Source organism: Chiloscyllium plagiosum, chromosome 35 (assembly GCF_004010195.1).
Source record: "Chiloscyllium plagiosum isolate BGI_BamShark_2017 chromosome 35, ASM401019v2, whole genome shotgun sequence".
NCBI classification, from domain to species: domain Eukaryota; kingdom Metazoa; phylum Chordata; class Chondrichthyes; order Orectolobiformes; family Hemiscylliidae; genus Chiloscyllium; species Chiloscyllium plagiosum.
Genome location: NC_057744.1, coordinates 39,898,707 through 39,922,071, shown reverse-complemented (window position 1 = coordinate 39,922,071; position 23,365 = coordinate 39,898,707). Strand labels below are relative to the sequence as shown.

At 43.1% G+C, this 23,365-nt stretch overlaps 1 protein-coding gene across 3 annotated transcripts in view; it reads right to left on the bottom strand.

Moving 5' to 3' along the window:
* Positions 1-6,919: 6,919 nt before the first annotated feature.
* Positions 6,920-23,365, bottom strand: part of tespa1 (thymocyte expressed, positive selection associated 1) — a 100,611-nt gene continuing 84,165 nt past the window's right edge. For 2 of the 3 annotated variants that reach the window (XM_043676971.1, XM_043676972.1), the window contains 3 exons: positions 22,686-22,778; positions 11,412-11,620; positions 6,920-10,587 (listed from right to left, as the gene is read on the bottom strand). In XM_043676971.1, coding sequence (XP_043532906.1) covers positions 9,803-10,587; positions 11,412-11,620; positions 22,686-22,778 — 1,087 coding nt within the window. In that variant the 3' untranslated portion in view covers positions 6,920-9,802. The remainder of the gene's footprint in view (positions 10,588-11,411; positions 11,621-22,685; positions 22,779-23,365) is intronic. The other variant, XM_043676970.1, reaches the window with a different exon arrangement.

Here is a 23,365-nt window from a genome sequence, read left to right as displayed (position 1 = left end):
CAGAGAGTGCAGGATTTCCCTGTGGCCATTCCACTCAAAAACAAGTATAACATTTTGGACACTGCTGGGGGGAATGACCATTCAGGGGAAAGAAGCAATAGCCAATTTAGTGGCACTAGGACTGGCTCTGTGGTACAGAGGTAAGAGCACCTCAGTGATAGGGGATTCAATTGTCAGGCGGACAGATAAGAGATTCTGTGGCTGCAAACTGGAATTGATGATGATGTGTTGACTCCCAGATGCCAGAGTCGAGATGTCTCAGAACAGCTGCTGAACGTTCTCAAGAGTGAGGGTGAATGGCCGGAAGTCATTGGGCATTTTGACACAAATGACACAGGTAGAAATAGGGATGAGATCCTCCAGATTGTAGAGATTGAAAAAAGTTGAAAACCAGGATCATCTTTGGATTACATCCAGTGCAATGTGTTAGTGAGGGTAAGAACAGAAAGGTATGGTCGATGAATGCATGGCTCAAGTATTGGTGCAGGAGCAGAGATTCAGATTTTTAGATCATTGGGATCTTTTCTGGGGCAGAGGTGACCTGTTCAAGGGTGACATTTTGCATTTGAACTGGAGGATGACCAATACTTTGGCTGCCAGGTTTGCTAGTGCTGTAAGGGAGATTTTAAATTGATTGCAGGGGGATGGTTTTCTCAACATCAGGGAGGCAACTGTGAGGCTGGAAGGAGATACAGTAATCAGAAAGAATGGGTAGAAAAGACAGGTCAGGCTGGAATATGACAGGAAACAAGGAATGCCTGTTGGATTAAATTGCATTTATTTCAATGCAAGAGGGCTGACAAGTAAGGCTGACGAACTCAAGGAGTAGATAAATATGTGGGATTGGGATATTATAGCCATTACAGAAACGTGGCTAAGGGAGGGACAGGACTGGCAGCTTAATGTACCAGGGAACAGATGCTTTAGGTGGGACAGAGGTGGTGGAAGGAGAGAAGGGGGAGTTGCATTTTTAAAAAAGGTAAGTATCACAGTAATAGCCAGAGATGAAATAACTGAAAAATCATCCAGTGAAATAAGAGGTGAATAGTGATATTATTGGGGTTGCTATTTCGGCCCCCAAATAGACAACAGGAATTAGAGGAACAAATATGCAGGTAGATTAGGAAGACATGCAGTGGCAATAGGGTTGTCATAGTCGGAGATTTGATTTTTCCCTCACATAGACTGGGACTGCCTGAGTTCTGCCTGAGCTTAGATGGGGTGAGATTTGTTCAGTGCATTTATGAAAGTCTCCTCAAGCAAAAGATAGAGGCTCCAACTCTGAAAGGGGCAAGACTCAACATGCTCTTGGGAAATAGGGTAGGACAGGTGACAGACATGATAGTTTGGGACCCGTGACCATAGTTCTATTCATTTTTAAAAAAAACTATGGAGAAGGACAAAACTGGTCCACAATTTCAGGTTCTAATTTGAGTCAAGGCAAACTTTGAAGGAAGTAGTTAAGAGCTTACATGTTAAAAATTGGAGTTTTTCTTTGCAGGCAAAGTGACCTCTGGCAAGTGGGGGGACATTAAAAGTGAGATAGTTAGAGTTCAAGGTCTGTATCTTCCTGTAAGGTGAAGGGCAAGTTTGGCAGGAATAGGGAACTCAGAATGACATGAGATATTGAGGCTTTGACCAGAATAAAAAGGAGGCGTGTCTCAAATAAGGCTGCTGGGATCAACGGAATCCCTGGAGGTGTATATGAAATATAGGGGTTTACTGAAGAAGGGAATCAGGAGGGTGAAAAGGGGGTACAGACAGGCTTGGCTGCGAAGATTAGGGTGAATCCAAAGATGTGCTTTAAGTATTTTAAAGGAAAACGAATAACTAAAAAGAGAATAGGGCCCCTCAAGGACCAAGGTGGACATTGTATGTGTCGAAGTGCAGAAGATGGGTGAGGTTCTCAATGAATATTTCTCCTCTGTGTTACCATGGAGAAAGACATGGAAACTTGGGAACTCGGGGAACTTAGCGACATATCTTGGGGACAGTTAGTATGGCATTGTTGAGGGGATATCACATCTGCAAGGATCTCTCTACAAGGATCTCAGTGAGTCCCTCTCTCACTGCACCCTCCAGGTCATCTCCTCTGCCCTGAAGCTCTTCAGCTACGCCCTCAAACAGACTCGCTACCACAGTCACATCCCCTCTACAGGGATATCACATCTGACCAACATAATTCAATTTTTCAAAGAAGTGACCAGGTCTCTGAATGAGGGCAATGCTTTTAGATTAGATTAGATTACAGTGTGGAAACAGGCCCTTTGGCCCAACAAGTCCACACCGACCCGCCGAAGCGAAACCCACCCATACCCCTACATTTACCCTTACCTAACACTACGGGCAATTTAGTATGGCCAATTCACCTAACCTGCACATCTTTGGACTGTGGGAGGAAACCGGAGCACCCGGAGGAAACCCACGCAGACACGGGGAGAACGTGCAAACTCCACACAGTCAGTTGCCTGAGTCGGGAATTGAACCCGGGTCTCTGGCGCTGCGAGGCAGCAGTGCTAACCACTGTGCCACCGGGCCGCCCACTAAACAGGTCATCAAGTCATTGAGATCTACAGCACAGATAAAGACCCTTAAGCCCATCAGGTCCACACCAACCCTCCAACTCCACACAGTCAGCCGCCTGAGGCAGGAATTGAACCCGGGTCTCTGGCACTGTGAGGCAACAGTGCTAACCACTGTGCCACCGTGCCACCCACAAATGTCATCTACTTTGATGTCATCTACTTAGAATTCAACAGGTCTTTTAATAAGATCCTACATAGGAGACTGATAGAGAACATAGGAGAAAGTGAGGTCTGCAGATGCTGGAGATCAGAGCTGGAAATGTGTTGCTGGAAAAGCGCAGCAGGTCAGGCAGCATCCAGGGAACAGGAGAATCGACATTTCGGGCATAAGCCCTTCTTCAGGAATGAGGATAGAGAACATAGTAATGTTCAGCAAACTCTGAACATCCATGGACTCCAAAAAATTTGGTAAATTGGATCCATAATTGGCTGAGTGGCAGAAAGCAGAAGGTGAGGTGGAGGAGTGTTTCTCCAACCTGGAAGTCTGTGTTCTGTAGGACCATGGGCGTCACTGTTGGGGCTCTTGCTGATTGTGACTTATCAGAGATTTGATGAGTTAATTGCAGATGATGTAAACACTTCTGAGGTGATGAATGGTGAGGAGAATGGCCTCAGATTATAGGAGGATACAATGGACTGATCAGATTCAATATGTATAAATGTGAGGCTGCATATATTAATAGATTTATCCAATGCAGGAAAAGTTCTTTGGACCATTGAGTCTGCACTGGTATAACTACTTCTGGCATCTTACACTGTGCCCAGAGAGAAACTAAATATTTGTTTCAGAGCCCTGCAATCTTCTAACTTGCCTCCCACAGCAGCCAAGCATAAAATTCATCCAGGCCAGGAGATCTATTTGTTTTTAAGCCCAACAGAGGCTCCAACAACTCTCCATTTCTTATGTGCAACTTCTACACAGTTGTTTTCCTGAATTCTGTACCAACATTCTTCTTTTCCAGAGTGAAGACCAAAGAGAAGTATTCATTTAACACCCTTCCAGATCTTTCACAGTCAAATTACCTCATAGGTCCCTAATAGGTCCTACTCTTTCATTGGTTAACCTCTTCCCTTTACTGTGTTCATAAAATATTTTAGGATTCTTCCATATCCTGTTTGCAAGTCCATGTTCATGCCCCATTTTATCTCTTCTAATTGGCTCCTGCACTTCCTGTATTCCTCTAGAACCAAGGCTGAATTTGGCTAGCCAACAGCCTTTCTTCAGAGAATCCTTACAGTGTGTAAACAGGTCATTTAGCCTACTGAATCCACACTGACCCTCTGGAGAGCATCCCCACCCGGACGAACCGCAGTCCCTGCATACTATGGAAGATTTAGCACCTTTGGACTGTGGGAGAAACCAGAGCACGCAGTGGGACTCTGGGAAGCACCAAGGATCAGAGAAACCTTGATGTGCATGTTCATCAGGGCAAGTGGATAAGTGGTTCAGAAGGCATATGCGTTGCATGCCTTTATTTGCTGAGGCAAAGAGCTTAAATACGGGGGAGTTATGCTAAAACTATATAAAATGTTGGTTAAGCCACAGCTAGAGTATCACGCGCAATTTGGAATCCACAATAAAAGGAGGGATGTGATAGCACTAGAGATGGTACAGAGGAGATATATCAGAATATTGCCTGGGCTGGAGACTTTCAGTAATGAAGAGAGATTGGACAGATTTGGGTTGTTTCACTTAGAGTAGAGCAGATTGAGAGGAGAAATGATTGAGATGTGTTCAATTATGAGGGGCATAGATAGGGTATCCCTCACCATCAGACGCCTGGAGGAAGAATGCCTCATCCTCTGCCTCGGAACACTACAACCCCAGGGCATCAATGTGGACTTCAACAGTTTCCTCATTTCCCCTTCCCTCACCTCACCCTAGTTCCAAACTTCCAGCTCAGCAGGGTCCCCATGACTTGTCCGGACTTGTCCTACCTGCCTATCTTCTTTTCCACCTATCCACTCCACCCTCTCCTCCCTGACCTATCACCTTCATCACCTCTCCCACTCACCTATTGTACTCTATGCTACTTTCTCCCACCCCCACCCTCCTCTAACCATCCTGTACCTCTAATGAATCAGTGCAAATATTCAACAAAGGAAGGTTTGAGGCGTAACTTTCAGATCAACAAGTATCAATCAAAGATTAACAAGGATTAATAAAATTTTCAAACAAAGACTGCAGAACTATTTTCCCAGTTTTCCCTCCAACAACTTTTCCTCCCTGTTTATGTTTATATGTTTGTGTGTATAAGGGGGTGTTTTCAAGGAGTCAACAGATTTAATTTGTAATGTTTACCTAATTTAGTTTAATTGTTTACCTGTAGAAAGAAACTAACAATCTCTTTAAATAGTGGTTTCTTGGTAAATGCAGAAACCTGGTCTGTACGCTCTATCAGGCAGCATCCGACGAGCAGCAAAATCGTGTTTCGGGCAAAAGCCCTCATTTTATTCCTGATGAAGGGCTTTTGCCCGAAACGTCGATTTTGCTGCTCGTCGGATGCTGCCTGAATTGCTGTGCTCTTCCAGCACCACTGATCCAGAAGATGTATGCTCTATCAGCCTGGGCCTGAAAATCATGTGAATTGAATTGAACTGAATTGAATTGGATTGAATTGAATTTATTGTCCCGTGTACTGAGGGACAGTGAAAATCTTTGTCATGTGAACAACACAGGCAGGTCACAGAGTTAAGTCACATAGAAAAGTAAATAATAGGTAAACAGTGGCAAAACAAAAACACAGGTGCAGGTGAATGTTAAGAGTTTGTGAGTTCTTTCAGTATTCTAACAACAGTAGGGTAGAAACTGTTTCGAATCCGGCTGGTGTGTGTGATTAGATTAGATTAGATTACTTACAATGTGGAAACAGGCCCTTCGGCTCAACAAGTCCACACCGACCCGTAACCCACTTAGACCCATTCCCCTACAGTTACCCCTTCACCTAACACTACGGGCAATTTAGCATGGCCAATTCACCTGACCTGCACATTTTTGGACTGTGGGAGGAAACCGGAGCACCCGGAGGAAACCCACACAAGACACTGGGAGAATGTGCAAACTCCACACAGTCAGCCGCCTGAGGGTGGGATGAATTTTGATTTGTCCAGGCCGAGTTCACTACTCTCTGTAGCCATCTCCGATCTTGAACGGTACAGTTGCCATACCAGGTAGTGATCTAGCAGCATCAAAGGAGCAGGAGAATCGACGTTTCGGGCATAAGCCCTTCTTCAAGAGAAGAAGGGCTTATGCCCGAAACGTCGATTCTCCTACTCCTTTGATGCTGCCTAACCTGCTGTGCTTTTCCAGCAACACATTTTTCAACTCTGATCTCCAGCATCTGCAGTCCTCACTTTCTCCCAGGTAGTGATCAAGACAGAGTGCTCTCGATGGCGCACCTATAAAAGTTGGCAAGGGTATTTGCCATCATGCTAAATTTTCTCATCTGCCTGAGGAAGAAGAGGTGTTGTTGGGCCTTTGTAACCAGTGCGTCCACATGAAGAGTCAAGAAAGCTTCTTGTTGATGACCACTCCCAGGAGCTTGACACTCTCTACTCGTTCCACCACTGTGCTGTTAATGTGTGTGTGGGGGGGGGGGGGGGGGCATGAATAACAGCCCACTGAAAGTCAATAATGAGTTCCTTGGTTTTGTCTGCATTGAGAGCTAGGTTGTTCTCAGTGCAACATTTTTGCAGATCTCCCACCTCCCATCATAGTCTGTTTCATTGCCATGTGAGATTCAACCGACTATGGTGGTGTCATCAGCGAAGTTGTAAATGGCGTTAGTCTGGGTATTTGGCGATGCAATCATGGGTATACAGCGAGTACAGTAGGAGGCTGAGTATGCACCCCTTGGGGAGCTCCAATGTGAGTTTTCCAGAAATCAGGGCGGGGGACGGAGCTGTAGGCATCTTTCACAGTGGTGTAGCAGTGGTCTATAATGTTTGGGCCCCTGTTCTGTTGGTACTTGGGCAACACCTTCCTTTGATTGGCTTGATTAAAGTCACCAGTTTGGTTTGGGATTTTGTATTTTTTCAAAAAACTTGAAACTTTTGTGATGACTGCAGGAATAGTGGGGCTCAATTTCTAGTGCACTATCCCATTAAGTTGAGGCAAATGTAAGTAAACGCTTTGTTTCCACAAGGAATGTGTGGTGGTCACTCTCATCAATACTGTCATGTATAGACTCCTCTGTAACAGGTAGATTTGTGAGATTGAGGTTAAGTATATTAAATTTTCTTGTTGGTTTCCTCACCACTTGAACAGATCTAGACAGGTACACACCTCTTTCAGGATTCAGCTCGCTCAGCTAGCAATGGTGCTAACAGCACCTTTATAGGTTGTGGCCTTTGAAGTTCAATCCACACTCTTGCTACACATGAGGAGTGATGTAGGGTGGTGGGTGGTAACTAGCTTGAGATTCTTAATAATTCCACCAACTGGCATTATTTATTCTTTTTACTCTGTCCAGACCCCTCATGACTGAGCACCTTTATCAAATCACCTCACAACATTTTCTTGTCTGAGAAAACCTGCCCCAGCCTCACCAACCTTTCCACATTTACGAAGATTTTCACCTCAGACCATTCTTGCAAATCTTTTCTGCACCCTCTCTAAAATATAGGGACAGGAAGAGGCCATTCTGTGTCTGTTTCAGTTTAAATTGAGTTGGTCACGTTGCATTCTTGTTTCAACCAAGGCTTTTCAAGTACCTGAGCCTATTCTTAGCAGCAGGACAATGTTGTTACATTCCGGGTAACTAGTTGATGAAGCATGAAACTAGAGCCAGTCTTTGCTTGGAATAGATTTATTCACAGTCAAATGTTATTCTAATTTTGTGTCAGTATTTTGCTGTTACACTCATGCGCAGAACTAATCTCTGAACTCCACCTGTACGTGTTTAACTTCAATTTGTGCAATTCACAGAAGCTATTCAGCCTGTTAATACAGGAAAATAACAAGGCCATACAACCTCTCAGATGTCTTGTTCAGGATCTAGTGATGGTACTTTAGACATATACAGAAGACAGAGACATAGCTATACAGAGGCAAGAAGTGGCTATTCAGACCTTCAAATTATTTAAGAATAATTTATCCCCTCATTGAAAAATAAATAAGATCAGTCTGCCTGAACTGTCCTATACAAGAACTGGTGCAGGTCATTCAGACCTGAAAGCTCCCTCTATGCTGTCCCATCAAGCCCTTCCAGAAAGGGGCAGAATTAGTAAGGCAAAGCTTCCTTAACCTTGCTCTTTCAAATGTTCTTAGGACAAAAGGACTATATATTTAAATATCCTGCAAATCAACACTGTTTTGAAAGAGGTTTCCAAGGAAGGTGAAACTTGGGTTAGAGAGTAAAGTTGCCTCTACACCTACCCCATCAGTATTTCCCTTGTACCTGCTGCAAAGGTTAAAATTAGTAAAAGTAATTCTAGATTGTTCTATTAAATCCTTCCAAGGTAGATACAGCATGGGTTAGATAAACATAAAACTCCTACCAGAGTGTTCTATCAAGCATGGTCAAGGCAGATACAGAGTTTTCTCTACACTGTAGCAATCTATTAAATGGACCCAAGACAAATGTCGGGCAAAACATGCGTTACACTGCCCAATTAAATTCATCCAATGAAGGTATAGCATAGGTTAGCTGGATGTTAAATTTCCCTCTCGAGTATTGCATCAAGTGAACAGGGACAGTTTTTTGAACAAAGTGTTCTTTTTCCACTGTCCCATTCAACACCCTCAGGACAGATATAACATGACTTGATGAAAAGTAAACTAACACTTCAATCTACTATTCTCAGACCTGACAGAGCACAGAATTAATAAAAAGGTACCAGATCAGGGAGAGACAGACTACATAGAGAGTAAACCTCCCACAGATAAGAACATAAGAATTAGGAACCAGAAAACACAACACTGGCCATTTAGTCTGCTTCACCATTCAATTCAATTATAGCTGATCTTTGATCTCAAGTCCAGTTTTCTGCTCAGTTCCCACATCTTTTGGTCAGGGTTGTCAGCAAAATTCACACAGGACACTGTTTCACATCTTTTAGCTGCTACAGAGTTGTAAATGTCTCTTTTTCAGTCTGCAGGTGGTCTATAAGTTCTCCAGGTTCCCTGTGGCTACTGACTTGAATTTCTTGATGGGTTACATTTGGGAATATAAAACACAATTTCAAAAACTGCTAATACCACAATTTTTAGGTGTGCAGTAAACAGAAAGAATGAGTTCAAGAGAACAGGGAGGCTCAAATACTGAGTGGGCACATATTAGGCTGCAACTTCTGAGGTGATTTATCTTGGTAGAAAAGTTGAAGAGAGACAGTCCATTCTGAATGGGGATGATGCAAGGACAGAAAGAAAGACAGGGACAGAGAGAGGGTGTGTGTGTGTATATATTAATTTGTGCCAGACTTTAGGAATGTCATGAAGTCTTCAGTGAGGATACAGAAAATATTTACTGACGTAGTTTTAGAATTGATAGATAGTAGCTTCATGGATAGGTGGGAGAAGCTGGTGTCCTCCTGAGAGACAAGATTGAAAGAAGATAGGTATCTACTGCCAGGAAAGTAGAAGATAGTGCAAATAAAAGAAGTAGTTCCTAATGACTGAATGGTTAAGAATGGGAATGGTTGAAAAACCAGAGTTAACATCAGGACAAATGTCTTTGTACAAATGGATAGGAATATGAATACACTGCCTGATAAAGTGTAGATGAAGATTCAAGAATAGGATTTAGATAAATGTTTGGCCTTTAAAAATTTCAGGAATATGTGAAAAGAACGGCAAAGTTGGAATAAATTGCATTGCTGTTAAAAAGAGCTAGTGAAAAGATGGTGGACTGAATGCCTCTGTGCTAAAGTATTCCCTGATTCTGTGAGTATTATTGCACCCATTTCCAACATGAAGACCAGTTCATTCTCTCCCTATCTGTCCCCTCGGAAAGCAATAGTATTGTGAATCTTTAATTTGTTGTTTAAAACTGGCTGTTTCTTTGATCACCAAATCTCCTCCCCTCACATAAAAAAAAATTGTGCTGCAAGAGGATAGTTCTCAGTCCAACAGAGTGCAGATTAATTTGATATGATGATGTATTGAGTTGAGTCAGACTATCTGTGCTGGTATTGGTGTTGGTGGAAATATACCTGGTACCTCCTCAGGTTTGTTTCTTTGTGGCTCTGGTCTTGTTAAAAACAAATTCCATGTTGTTCTATGTATTGTGGTTTGCATTTTTCTGGAATAAAGACCCAGCTGAATCATTGATTCCTAAAATATCCTGTGGATTCACATCATGTTTCAAAGCATCACTTTCTTCTGAGCTGCTCTGGCTGTTCCACTGAATTAATGCAATATGCTTGAATTCCTGTGTATCAGTAGGTTGCTTCCCAAACCCATAAAAATTCCAAACAGTGTCTGGAGAATGCAATGGCACAGGATTAGAACACTCTTGCTGCTTAATAGGGAATTCCATTTCCCAAGATTGGTCAGAATCTGTACTGAATCCATACAATCTGGATCTTGCAGTGTCTGTCCTCCACATCTCCTTGATGACTGCACTATTCGGCTTCCTACTTCCTTCTTCTTCAGGATGAGACAAATCTCTTTCTTCTGAATTTGAAGCTTTTTTATTTGTCATTTTCATCCCTTGCACCTCAGTTCTCACAGAGTCTGTCTTCACACTGAAATCACCAGTCAATTCCAATCCTGGGCTCTTCGTGCTTGGAGATCCTGTCTTTTGTTTCGGAGATTCCAAGTCCCGGGATGCTCCATATAAACATAACTTGGTAATCGTTTTCCTCAGTTTTTGAACTGCTTTTCCAGCATTGCCCTTCCCTTCTTGCAGTTTATTAGAAGCTCCTCCAATGGATTTATCAGGACTGAAAGAAAACTGGTGAACAGGTCCAATTTTCTGTACTGGTGTCTTTGAAACACGAGAATACAAAGAGGTCAGGGCATTGGCCATCGTTGTAAGCACTTCAATTTGTCGAAACCGACCTGAAAGAAGATCAAATTTGTAAGACAAACAGATACCCTTTGTTTAACTCTACAGCAAAGCTCCCATATAATGATATTTTGACAGAATAAAAAAATCTAATGACATTTCATAGCAGTGATTTTCTATCAAACTTATATGGAGCAACATCAACAGTCATTATGAAAAGTACCCAAAGGTTTGGTTAGAGATAGGTTAGAGATAGATTTTCATGGGGAACGTAAAAGGTAGAAGAGGCTGAGAAGGTTAAGAAAGAAATTCAAGACAACGCAAAAGTGGAGGAATGCTGAGGTCCTGTCCCAAACCAGAGGAATGTATGTTGACAGGTTGAGTTAGAGCACTGGATGATAGGAGCAGGAGTCAACAATTTAGCAACTCAAGCCTGTTTCTTGTAAAACACCATTACTGATATATAACCGAACTCCAACTTCCTGCCGAATAACAAAACTATGAATAGCAAATTTAAAATTAATAACATATATCAACCTGCCTATTCCTCTTAATTGCTCAAACCTTTAATCAAATCACGCTTTAATTTTTCAAATTCCAAGGAATACGTTTCCTTGCGTGCTCTGACATTGCAATTTATCCCTCTGTGATGCCGAATTTAAGAAGTGAAGAAATCAAACCGGATTCAAAACATCCACAGTATTTTGCATTTATGTGATATATTAATCATATTTCAATGAGACAGTGAAAAAGCATTGTAATTTTGATCGAGAATTAGACTCCTTTTGGAAATTTAAGATGCCAAAAGGTTGGACCTTGATGGGCCACAATGTCTTTGTCATTCCAAAAGTATTTTTCACTCTGGACTGTAACTTACTTGCCAGTGTGTAACTGGGATTTTCTTCTCCCAGCCTCTTTACTTGAGCTTCTAAGAACACCCTAAAATTTATTCCATTTGCATGAGATGCGCAGCTGAAAAAGCGGGATGGAATTTTTGCTGTAATATTGGGCTCTTCCATTCCAAAACCAAGGTTGTACAGAATCTCCTCAGGGTCTTCTCTGTACATGTCCAGTATTTCAGAGACACTAGGAACAAAGAATTGTTTAGAGTGAGAGAGTGAGTTAATGGCCGTTATGATCAACATTTGGATCCCATATCCAATGGTGATGAAGAGGAATGAGACTGTCTCTTTGTGGACTGGTTGACTATCACACAAGTTATTGAATATTCATGAAGCTAATCCTAAACCTAGTGATCAGAAAAACTTCATAGTCAGAAATTAAGCTTGAACTAAAATGAAATACTGTTATACTTTTTGTTGCATTTTTGTAATGGAGGTGATGGCATGCAAACACGTTGAATTATAAAATAGAAAAGAACTAAGCTACAATAGAGCAGAGAAATCAACACAATCTGCATTAGCTGTGCAGCAGCACAACCCAATTCAGAAAGTAAAATAATTCTGCAACATTCTTCATTATGGTTTAAGTTATAAAGCTTCTTGAAGTTTCCTACTATCTAGTATTGAAGCATTCAAGGCCAATTTCTAACTTAAACTAAGTTCAGTAACATCAGAAAAATCTGTTTTCTGACCTAAACTCATTTCTTTAAACGACCATAGAATAAGAGTGTCACTAGCTGGCCAGTATTTATTGTCCATCTCTGTTGGCAAGGTGATGCAGAGCTGCCTTCCTGCTCAGACCATATAGTCCCACAATGCCCTTATGGAGAGAATTCCAGAATGTTTCCCAATGAAACTGAAGGATCAGTAAGATATTGAATATATGAGTTGGGCTGTCATGTCAAGGTTGTACAGGACATAGGTGAGGCTGCTCTTGGAGTACTGCGTACAGTTCTGGCCACCCTGTTATAGGAAGGATATTATTAAATTAGAGAGGGTTCAGAAAAGATTTCAATTAGATTGCTTACAGTGTGGAAACAGGCCCTTTGGCCCAACAAGTCTATACTGACCCTCTGAAGAGCATCCCACCGAGACCCATTTCCCTACACCTAAAACTACGGGCAATTTAGCATGGCCAATTCACCTAACCTGGACATTTTTGGACTGTGGGAGGAAACCGGAGCACCTGGAGGAAACCCACGCAGACACGGGGAGAATGTGCAAACTCCACACAGACAGTTGCCCAAGATGGGAATTGAACCCGGGTTTCTGGCACTGTGAGGCAGCAGTGTGCCACCGTACCACCCAGCCTTTATCACGATGATGTTTGGACTAGAGGCTGGAACTTTTGTTATTGGAGCAGAGGAGGTTAGGATGGCTTCATAATAGTTTATAAAATCATGACAGGCAAGGGCAAAGCATTTTCACTATGATGCAGGAGTTCAAAACTAGAGAGCATATTCTTTAGGTGAGAGGTAAAAGATTTAATAAGGACATATGAGGGGTAACATCTGCACATCGGAGTGGTTCTTATGTTGAATGAACTGGCAGAGAAAGTGGTAAATGCAGGTATAGTCACAATATTTAAAAGACATTTGGAAAGGTTCATGAATAGGAAAGATTTAGAGGGAGTATGGGCCTGATGTCTGCAAGTGGAACTAGTATAGTTTGGGGAAACATGGTGGTCATGGACAAGTTGGACTCAAGGGTCTATTATTCTGTGATTCCATTTCCAAATCAGGATTGTGAATGGCTTGGAGGGGAATTTGCAAGTATTAGCAATTTAATTTTTCCTATGCCCTTGTCCTATATGGAAGTGGTTGTGGTTGGAACCTAGAGTTTAAGTAATTTGATAAATGTTTGCAATGCATCTTGTAGATTTTACCTGCTGCTGCTAGTACTGAGCATCAGTGGTGGAGGGAATGGATGTTTGAAGATGTGGTGCCAATCAAGCAGGCTGCTTTGTTCTGGATGGTGTAAACCTTCATTGCTTTGGATAGTGTCAAGATGGCAATTGCCTGGCATTTCTGAAATGCGAATACTACTAATTAATTTTCAACCCAAGATTGAATATTGTCCAGGACTTGCTCATTTGGGCATGGACTGTTTCAATATTCAAGGAGTCACAAACATTGCTGAACATTGTGCAATCACCAGTGAACACCGACCTTATGATGAAGCAGTTGAAGGTGTTTCGGTTTAGGACACTATCCTCAGAAACCCCTAGAGAAATGTTTTTAAGATAAGATGACTGGCCTCTAACAATCACAATCATCTTCCTCTGTTCCAGGTATAGCTTGAACATGCAGAGAGCTTCCCTTTGATTCCCAATGATTTCAGTCTTTCTAAGAATTTTTGATGGCACAATCAGTCAAATGTGGCCTTGTTGACACAGGCTGACATTCTCACCGCTCTTCTGGCATTAAGCTCTTTTGTTGTTTTTGAACCAAGGCTGTAATGAGTTCAGGAACTGCGTGCCCCAAGCAGAACTCAAACTGAGCACCAATGAACAAGTTATTGCTAAGCAAGTGCAACCTGAAGATACTGTTGATAACCCCTTCCGTCACTTTACTGATGATCAAAAGTCATCTCAATGGAGAAAGGGTGATAATTAGATGAGTTGGATTTGTTGTGACTTTTGCACGTTGCTGGTAGATGTTCAGGTTAGTAGCTGTATTGGAGCAGCATGGCTAGTGCAGCTAGATCTGGAGAACCTCTTTAGTACTATTGCCTGAATGATTTCAGGGCCCGTAGCATTTGCAGTATACAGTGGCTACAACCATTTCCTGATACCATGTGGTGTGAATTGAATTGTCGGAAGACAGGCATTTGTGATCATGGGGATCTGTGGAGGATTACGCACTTAGCAATTCTGGCTAAAGGTTATCACAACGCTTCAGCCTTACCTTTTTGCTCTACCCAGAGGAAGAGAAGGTTCTTGAGGTGCTTATCTGTAGATCCCTAAAGATGGCAGCAGAGGTAATTAAAAAGACATATGGAACACTTACTTTTATAAATTGTGACTGATTTTAAGAGCATGGCAAGAATATTGAAACTGTACAAAACTTTGGTTAGACCACAGCAGAGCACTGTGTGCTGTTCTGGTCACCACACTATAGGAAGTATGTGATTGCAGAGGAGATTCACCAGATTCTAAATAAAGTTCACTGAACTTGAAACATTAACTCTGCTTTCTAACCACAGATGCTGCCAAACCTGCTGAGATTCTCCATCAATTTGTTTTTTTTCATATCATCAATAGCCCAATGCCCTGCTCCATCATGGCTCTGATAAAAAACATGGGCAGCATTGTACCTGAGCTCCACATCTGTCAGGGGGGTTACTGAAGCAATTGCACAGAGGCTGGAATCCTGTCACCAGGTCCCCCTTCAATTTACACTGATTCAGCTCCCTCAGAGCCAGGTCTCAGAGTGAGCAGAACCTCTGACACACCTGTTTATTCTTTTTTTACCCCCATATTAATGCCTAAATGCGTAATTTCTGGTTTTATTCACCGGGATGTTGCCTGGAATGGAGCAGTTCGTCTATGAAGAGAAGCAAGATAAGGTTGTTGTCTTTAAAGCAGGGCTGAGAGGGGATCTGACCGAAGTGTATAAGGTTACAAGGGTTAAGATAGGTAAATGATCCCGCAAACAATACATCAGATCTAAGCTCTTCAGTCCTGCCATATCCAGTAATGAATGGTGGTGAACCATTAAACAACTCACTGGAGGAGGAGGTTTTACAAATATCCCCATTCTTATTGATGAAATGGTCCAAAATGTCAGGGCAAAAAATCAAACTGATGATTAATAATGATCTTCAGCCAGAAGTCCTGAATTAATGATCCATCTCAGCTTCCTCCAGAAATTCCCATCATCACAGGGTGGCCTGGTGGCTCAGTGGCTTGCACTGCTGTCTCACAGTGCCAGGGATCCAGGTTCAATTCCAGCCTCGGGCAACTGTTGGTGTGAAGTTGCACATTCTTCCTGTGTCTGCGTGAGTTTCCGCCAGGTGCTCTGGTTTCCTCCCACATTCCAAAGATGTACAGGATAGGTAAATTGGCCATGCTAAATTGCCCATAGTGTTCAGGGATGTTTTGGCTGGATGCATTAGGCAGGGGTAAATATAGGACAATGAGGTGGGGGAGTGGGTCTGGGTGGGTTGCTCTGCGGAGGGTCAGTGTGGACTTATTGGGCTGAAGAGCCTGTTTGCACACTGTAGGGATTCTATGATATGCCAGACTTCAGCCAATCCAATTGACACAATACCAAAAAATGGTATTAGAAAGGCTATAAGGCTTGACAATATTTCAGCAACAGTAACAGAGATTTGTACTCCAGCAATTGCCAGGCCCTAAGAGAGCTGAAAATGTGTTGCTGGAAAAGCGCAGCAGGTCAGGCAGCATCCAGGGAACAAGAGAATCGACGTTTCAGGCATAAGCCCTTCTTCAGGAATCCCTAAGAGAAGTTATTCTGGTACATCAACAATATAGAAAATGTCCTAGTTATGTCTATTCACAAAAAGCAGGACCAAGCCAACCCAACCAATTACCACCCATCAGTATACTCTCAATTATTAGAAAAGTGATGGAATGTGTCATTAACAGTGTTATCAACCAACATCTGTGTAGCACCAACTTACTCACTGACACCCAGTATGGGTTCTGCCAGGGCCAATCGGCTCCTGATCACATTACATCCTTGGCTCAAAAATGGACAAAAAAGCTGAATTCCAGAAGTGAGTTAAGTTAAAAATCACACCTCACCAGGTTATAGTCCAACAGGTTTATTTGGAAGCACTAGCTTTCGGAGCGCTGAAGGAACAGTGCTTTAAAAGCTATTGCTTCCAAATAAATGTGTTGGGACTATAACCTCGTATTGTATGATATTTAACTTTGTCCACCCCAGTCAAACACTGGCTCCTCCACATCCAGAAGTGAGGTGAGAAATGACAGTACTTGAAATCAAGGCTGCATTTGACCTGAATATGGCATTAGGTCAGAAATAGGGTTGTTCGGCAATGATTGCACAATTCATAATTCCTCAGACACTGAAGCAATCTGTGTTCAAATGTAACACAACCCGGACAATATCCAGGCTTGGGCTTAAAAATGGCAATTCATGCCAAACAAATGCCAGGCAATGACCATCTCCAATTTAACCAATTAAGCCACTGACTTCTGACATTCAATGACCGAATTCCTCACTATCAACATTCTGGGGTAAACCATTGACTTTCAATTGAACTCACCACATAAATACAGTGGGTCCAAGAGAGGGCAGAGGCGAGGAAAACTGCAGTAAGTAATCACCTCTTGACTCGCTAAAGGCATCTCCATCATCTACAAGGCACAGGTCAGGACTGTGTTAGAATATTCCCTACTTGCCTGGATGAGTGCAGCTTTAACATCACTCAAGAAGCTTGACACCATCCAGAACAAAGCAACTGATTTGATTGGCACCATATCAATAAACATCCATTCCCTCCACCACAAACACTGCAGCAGTATATATTTTCAAGATCGACTGCAGAAATTTGTCAAAGCTCTTTAGGCAACATCTTCTAAACCCATGTCCATTTTGGCATTTTGGATCTATCTACAGTATGTAGACTGCAGTAATTCAAGAAGGCAGAGCATTATTACCTTCTCAGGGGTGACTAAAGATGGGAAATAAATGTTGGTGTGCCTCTTTTGCCCATGATATGCAATTGAGTGAAAAATAATGCACCTGATTCACTACTGACCCTCAAGAGAAGGATATCCCAGCTCCACACTGTCAGAGTGACCCTCACTCACTACTCCACATAATCAGAATGTCAATTCATGCAACATTTCACACAATTTGACTGAGCCAACATATACCACTATACTCAGTCACTCTCATATCTCACTCACCACTCAACATAGTTTGACTGACACCACGATCACCACTCCACACAGTCAGACTGACATCTCACTCACCACTCTAAACAGTCAGTGAGAAAGTGAGGACTGCAGATGCTGGAGATCAGAGCTGAAAATGTGTTGCTGGAAAAGCGCAACAGGTCAGACAGCATCAAAGGAGCAGGAGAATCAATGTTTCAGGCATGAGCCCTTCTTCCTCATTCCTGAAGAATGAGGAAGCAACACATTTTCAACTCTACACAGTCAGACAACATTTTACCAGGTCCCACATGAGAGACTAATAAATTAAGTAAAAGCACACGGGAACAGGGTAATTTCAGTAAGTGGGATCCAAAATTTACTTGGTGGCAGGAGATAGAGGGTGGTGATATAAGGCTGTTTAGTTGACAGGAGCTAGGTATGAAGTGTCATTCCACAGGGAACTGTGCTGAGTTTCTGATTGTTAATGACATATATAAACAATATAGACAAGAGTGTGGAGGGGGAGGGGATGATAACTACGCTTGCAAGTGACACAAAGTTCGGCTCGGTGGTTGTCAGTGAGGAAGTAGGTCTTAGATTACAGGAGGATACAAATGGATTGGTCGGATGGGCAGAACTGTGATAATGTAACTCTGGTAAATGTGAGGTGATGCACTTTGGAAGCGGTAACAAGACAAGGGAGTCCTGAATGAATTGCAAGACATTAGGAAGCTCAGAGGTACAGAGGGATCTTGGGGTGTTTATCTACAAATCCATGAAGGTGGTATGGCAGGTTCATAGAATCACTAAATCCCTACAGAGTGGAAGCAGGCCATTCAGCCCATCGAGTGCAGTTGATCCTCTGAATAGCATCCCATTCAAACCCATTGTCCCTCATTCCTTGTAATCCTGCAATTTCCATGGGCAATCCACCTAGTCATCTTTAGACTGTGGGAGCATCCAGAGGAAACCCATACAGACACAGGGAGAAATGAGCATACTCCACCTAAAGCTGGAATCAAACCCGGATCCCTAGCACTGTGAGACAGTGCTAACCACTGACATGCTAACATGCTGTTAATAGAGTAGTTAAGAAATCATACAGAAGGTAGCGAGGTTTGCAGATGTTGGAGAAATCAGAGTCAATAAAGTGTGGTGCTGAGAAAAGCAGAGCAGTTCAGGCAGCATCTGAGGAGCAGGACAGTCAACGTTTTGGGCTTCACCCATCATCAGGTCTGGGATGGGGAAGGGGGCTGACAAATAAATAGGGTGAAGGGGATGGGGCTTGGGGGAAATGTAGTTGGGATGACGATAGGTGATTGTCATAGGTCGATGGGAAGTGTGGAGCTAATCGGTGGGAAGGAAAATCAGGTCAAGAGGTGGAGTTAAGTTGGAGAGTTGGATCTATGATGGGGTGGGTGGAGGAAAGATTTGGAAACTGGTGAATTCAATGTTGAAGCCATGTATTTGTAGGCCCCCGAGGTGGAAGAGGAGGTGTTCTTCCTCCAGTTTGTGGATGGCCTTGTTTAGGCAATGGAGGAGGCCCAGAATGGATATGTCATGGAGGGAGTAGGAGGGGCAGTTGAAATGGATGGCTACAGGAATGTGGGGATGGTTAATGCACATGGACTGGAGATGTTCCCTGAACTGTTCTGCAAGTTTGTACTTGGTTGCTGCAATGTAGAGGAGACCACATTGACAGCAATGGATGCAGTAGCATATAGGACACCTGCATACAGGACATTCATGGCATAAGAACAAGGAGATCATTTTGGAGCTCTACAGAACTTTGGTTAGGTCACTGTTGGGGTACTATAGACAGTTCTGGTCACCATACAACAGGAAGGATGCGATTGCACTATAGAGGAGGCACAGAGCTTCACCAGGATGTTGCCTGTGATGGGGTATTTTGGCAATGATAAACTGGGGTCACTTCCTTTGAACAGAGAAGATTGAAAAGAGACCTGCTAGAGTTATGTCAGCTTCATGAGGGTTATGAACAGGATTAATAGAAAGCAGAAGTTTCCCCGAGTTGAAGAATCAAGAATAAGGAAACATAATTTTATTATGAAAGGCAGATACTTTGAGTGGATTTGAGGAAAAAGATCTTTCATCCAGCGAATGGTGGGATTCTGGAATACAGTGCTGTGAGGGTAGTTGAGGTGGGTAACCTCACAATCTTTAAAAAATATTTGGACGAGCACTTGAAATACCATTACATTCAAGTCAGTGGGTCTAATGCTGGACAGTGGGGCTAATATGAACTTAGTGTAGCTTTGTCAGTACAGACTTAATAGACCAAAGGCCCCCTTCTGTACTGTATGATTCTATGATTCTCTCTCGCCACTCCAAAGAATCAGACAAATCCTCACTCACCACTTCACATATTCAGACAGATCCTCATGAACTACCATACACAGTCAGAGTCTCACTCACCACTCCACGCAGTCAGATAGACCCTCACTCATCACTGCACATAGACAAATCTTCATTCACCACTTCACATCGTTAGACAGATCCTCATTAACTACTACATACAGTCAGACAGACCCTCACTCACCACTTCACACAGACAGATCCTCATTAACTGTTACACAGTGAAACAGACTCTCAATCATCACTCCATACAGTGGTGATGTCGAGGTGCCGTTGTTGAACTGAGGTGGGCAAGTTTAAAAATCACACAACACCAAGTTATAGTCCAACAGATTTATTTGGAAGCACTAGCTTTCGGAACGTTGCTCCTTCATCAGGTGATTGTGGAGCTCAAGACCACAAGACACAAAATTTATAGCAAAAAGATTATAGTGTCATGCAACTAAAATGATATATTGAACGTAGATATATTGAACCTGGATTGTTGTTAAGTCTTTCATCTTTTAGAATGGGTTGTAAGTTTAAGTTTATTAATATGTAAATCCCATAAGTCAACTTCTCGAGATTAACTTAAGGTTTTATAACAAAAGGTGACATCTCAGCTCAGGCAATGCATTAAAGGTGTCTGTCTGTATGCTGACTTCTCCACCTCCTGATGCTGCCTGGCTTGCTGTGTTCTTCTAGCCTCCTGTCCTTCTATGTATTTGCGCAGAACCTATATTTCTGAATACTAATTTGAATCTCGACCAGAGTAGCTTTACCATCAATAGTTCTACACTGAATATTATTATGGTCAATTTCTCCTTAGTTCAATTTAAATATATGCTTGATGATTCATGCTTTCAAAACCTGTCTTGTCTGCCTGCTAATCTTGAGTCAGACTGGTTCTATTTCCAAAGTCATATTTACAAAATATTACATGTATTGACTGCCTGCATTGAGCGCCTGCAGATTGTGCCTTTTTTGAGGAAAAATAGAATGTATCTGCAAATATACTTCTCCAAATACAAGTTCACTCCATAGACTTATATGTGTATGCGTGTGAATGAGAGAGAGTGTGTGTGGGAGAGAGAAAGAATGAGAATGTGCATATAAGTATGAGTATGCGTATGAGTGTAAGTGCATATGAGAGTGTGTGAAATCTTGGTAAAGTATCTGTGTGGATGTGATGGAGTATAAGTCTGTGAGAGGGTAAGCGCATGGGTGTGAGTGTAGGGGGTGTATATATGTGTATATGAAAGAGAGTGTGTGTATGTGAAAGGGTCTGAGTGAGTATGTAAGAGTGTGTGGGGTCACCTGTAGTGTGACATGAACCCAAGGTCCTGGTTGAGGCCATCCTCATGGGTTACGAACTTGGCTATCAGTCTTGGGACAGTCGGGGAACCCTTTAGCGATCAGGGACATTCAGCCTTGGATCTTCAGGTGACTGTCCTCCAAGGTGGACTTCGGGATAGACAATGATGAAAAGTGGCCAATCAAGAGTGATGGCTAAGTTCGGTAAGTTTTGGATGTAACCCTTCGTCAGGACTGGGTGGGCGTAGGAGGAGCTGCAGATAAAGGGGTGGCGGGAGCAGCATAGTAAAGTGAGGGGAGGTAAGGACAGGTAGTGGTACGACTTGGTTGGTCAATGGGAGGAATGAATCCGGTTAGTGACAAGGAACAGTGGAAGAAATGGTGGGGGGGGGGGGGCGCTGGGAAGGGAATCAGGTATGGGAAGGGAGGTTATTTGAAATTGGAGAACTCAGTGTTAAATCCTGGCATGGTGGCACAGTGGTTAGCACTGCTGCCTCACAGCGCGAGAAACCCGGGTTCAATTCCTGCCTCAGGCAACTGTCTGTGTGGAGTTTGTACATTCTCCCTGTGTCTGCGTGGGTTTCCTCTGGGTGCTCCGGTTTCCTCCCACAGTCTGAAAATGTGCAGGTTAGGTGAATTGGTCATGCTAAATTGCCTGTAGTGTTAGGTGTAGGGGAATGAGTCTGGGTGGGTAGCTCTTCAGAGGGTAAGTATGGACTTGTTGGGCCAAAGGGCCTGTTTCCACACTGTAAATAATCTAATCCCCTGGGCTGTAGATTGTCCAAGAGGAAGATGAGGTGTTGTAACTCCAATGTGTGGTGTGCTTCATTGCGGCAATGGAGGAGGCCAAGGATGGTCATGCTGGAAAGGGAGTGAGAAGGGGAATTAAAATGGGCGGTGTCTGGGAGGTCTGGTCAGCCGCTGTGGAGTTGGCTGCAATCCTCAGTGAACCGCTTCCTAAGTTTACATTTGGTCTCCCCGATGTAGAGAAAACCACATTGGGAGCACCTGATGCAGTAAGCTAGGTTGGAAGAGAGGCAGGTGAACATCTGTCTCACCTGAAAGGACTGTTTGGGGCCCTGGATGGAGGTGTGGAGGGGGGTGTCCTACTGGCAGGTTTTGCATCTTTTCTGGTTGTAGGGGAAGGTACCTGGGGGTTTGGGTGTTGGCGGGGTGTCGGTGGGGAGAGTGGCGCAAACCAAGAACTGTCAAAGGGAACGGCCCTTGTGGAAGGCAGAGAAGGATGGGGAAGGGAAGATATTGGTGGTGGGGTCTACTTGGAGCTGTACCCTCTACCTATCTTCACCTATCCCCACTTCATCACCCTGCTCCTGTCACCCTCTTTATCTGCAGCTCCCCCTACACCTGCCCACAGTCCTGAAGAAGGGTTACACTCAAAACGTCGACTTCTCCACCTCCTGATGCTGCCTGGCTTGCTGTGTTCTTCCAGCCTTCTGCACGTCTATGGATTTGCACAGAACCTATATTTCTGAACAGTACTTTGCATATCGATAAGAGTAGCTTTACCATAGATAGCTCTACACTGAATATTATGGACAATTTTACCTTAGTTAAATTTAAATATAATCATGTTCTGGCCATTGATAGCCTGTGTGTCCTCCCCATTGGATTATTCATTATTATTTAATTCAGATCTTTGATTTATTACAAATTTCAGAGGATACATAAATACTGAACATTATTGTCTTACCTGGAAACTGTTCCACCTGTTCCTTCAGAGACAGTTGAGGCCTTGCTCTTGCTCATCTGCAAAATCTGCTGACTCTTGGTGACTTGAGGTTTGCTAAGTGATAACAGGTAACATCAATGTTATTGCTCAGATAGAATCAGCATTTCAACACTAACATTGTGTGGGACTGAAGAATGCCACTGAGGTTTAAGGGAGAAGCAAACACACGTAGAATAATGTCAGAGCTATGTGAGACTTAGGAGTAGAGGCAGTGATGTTAAAAGGAGCAACATGCACAGACAAACAGGTGACGGAGTTGCTTCAACAAAAGTGAATTGTGACTCCGCAGGAGGTTGGTAATTAGGTTAGATTACTTACAGTGTGGAAACATGCCCTTCGGCCCAACAAGTCCACACTGACCCACTGAAGTGCAACCCACCCAGACCCGTTCCCCTACACTACAGGCAATTTAGCTTGGCCAATTCACCTAAGATTACTTACAGTGCGGAAACACGCCTTTCGGCCCAACAAGTCCACACCGACCCGCCGAAGCGCAACCCACCCATTCCCCTACATTTACCCCTTTACCTAACACTACAGACAATTTAGCATGGCCAATTCACCTGACCTGCACATCTTTGGACTATGGGAGGAAACCGGAGCACCCGGAGGAAACCCACGCAGACACGGGGAGAATGTGC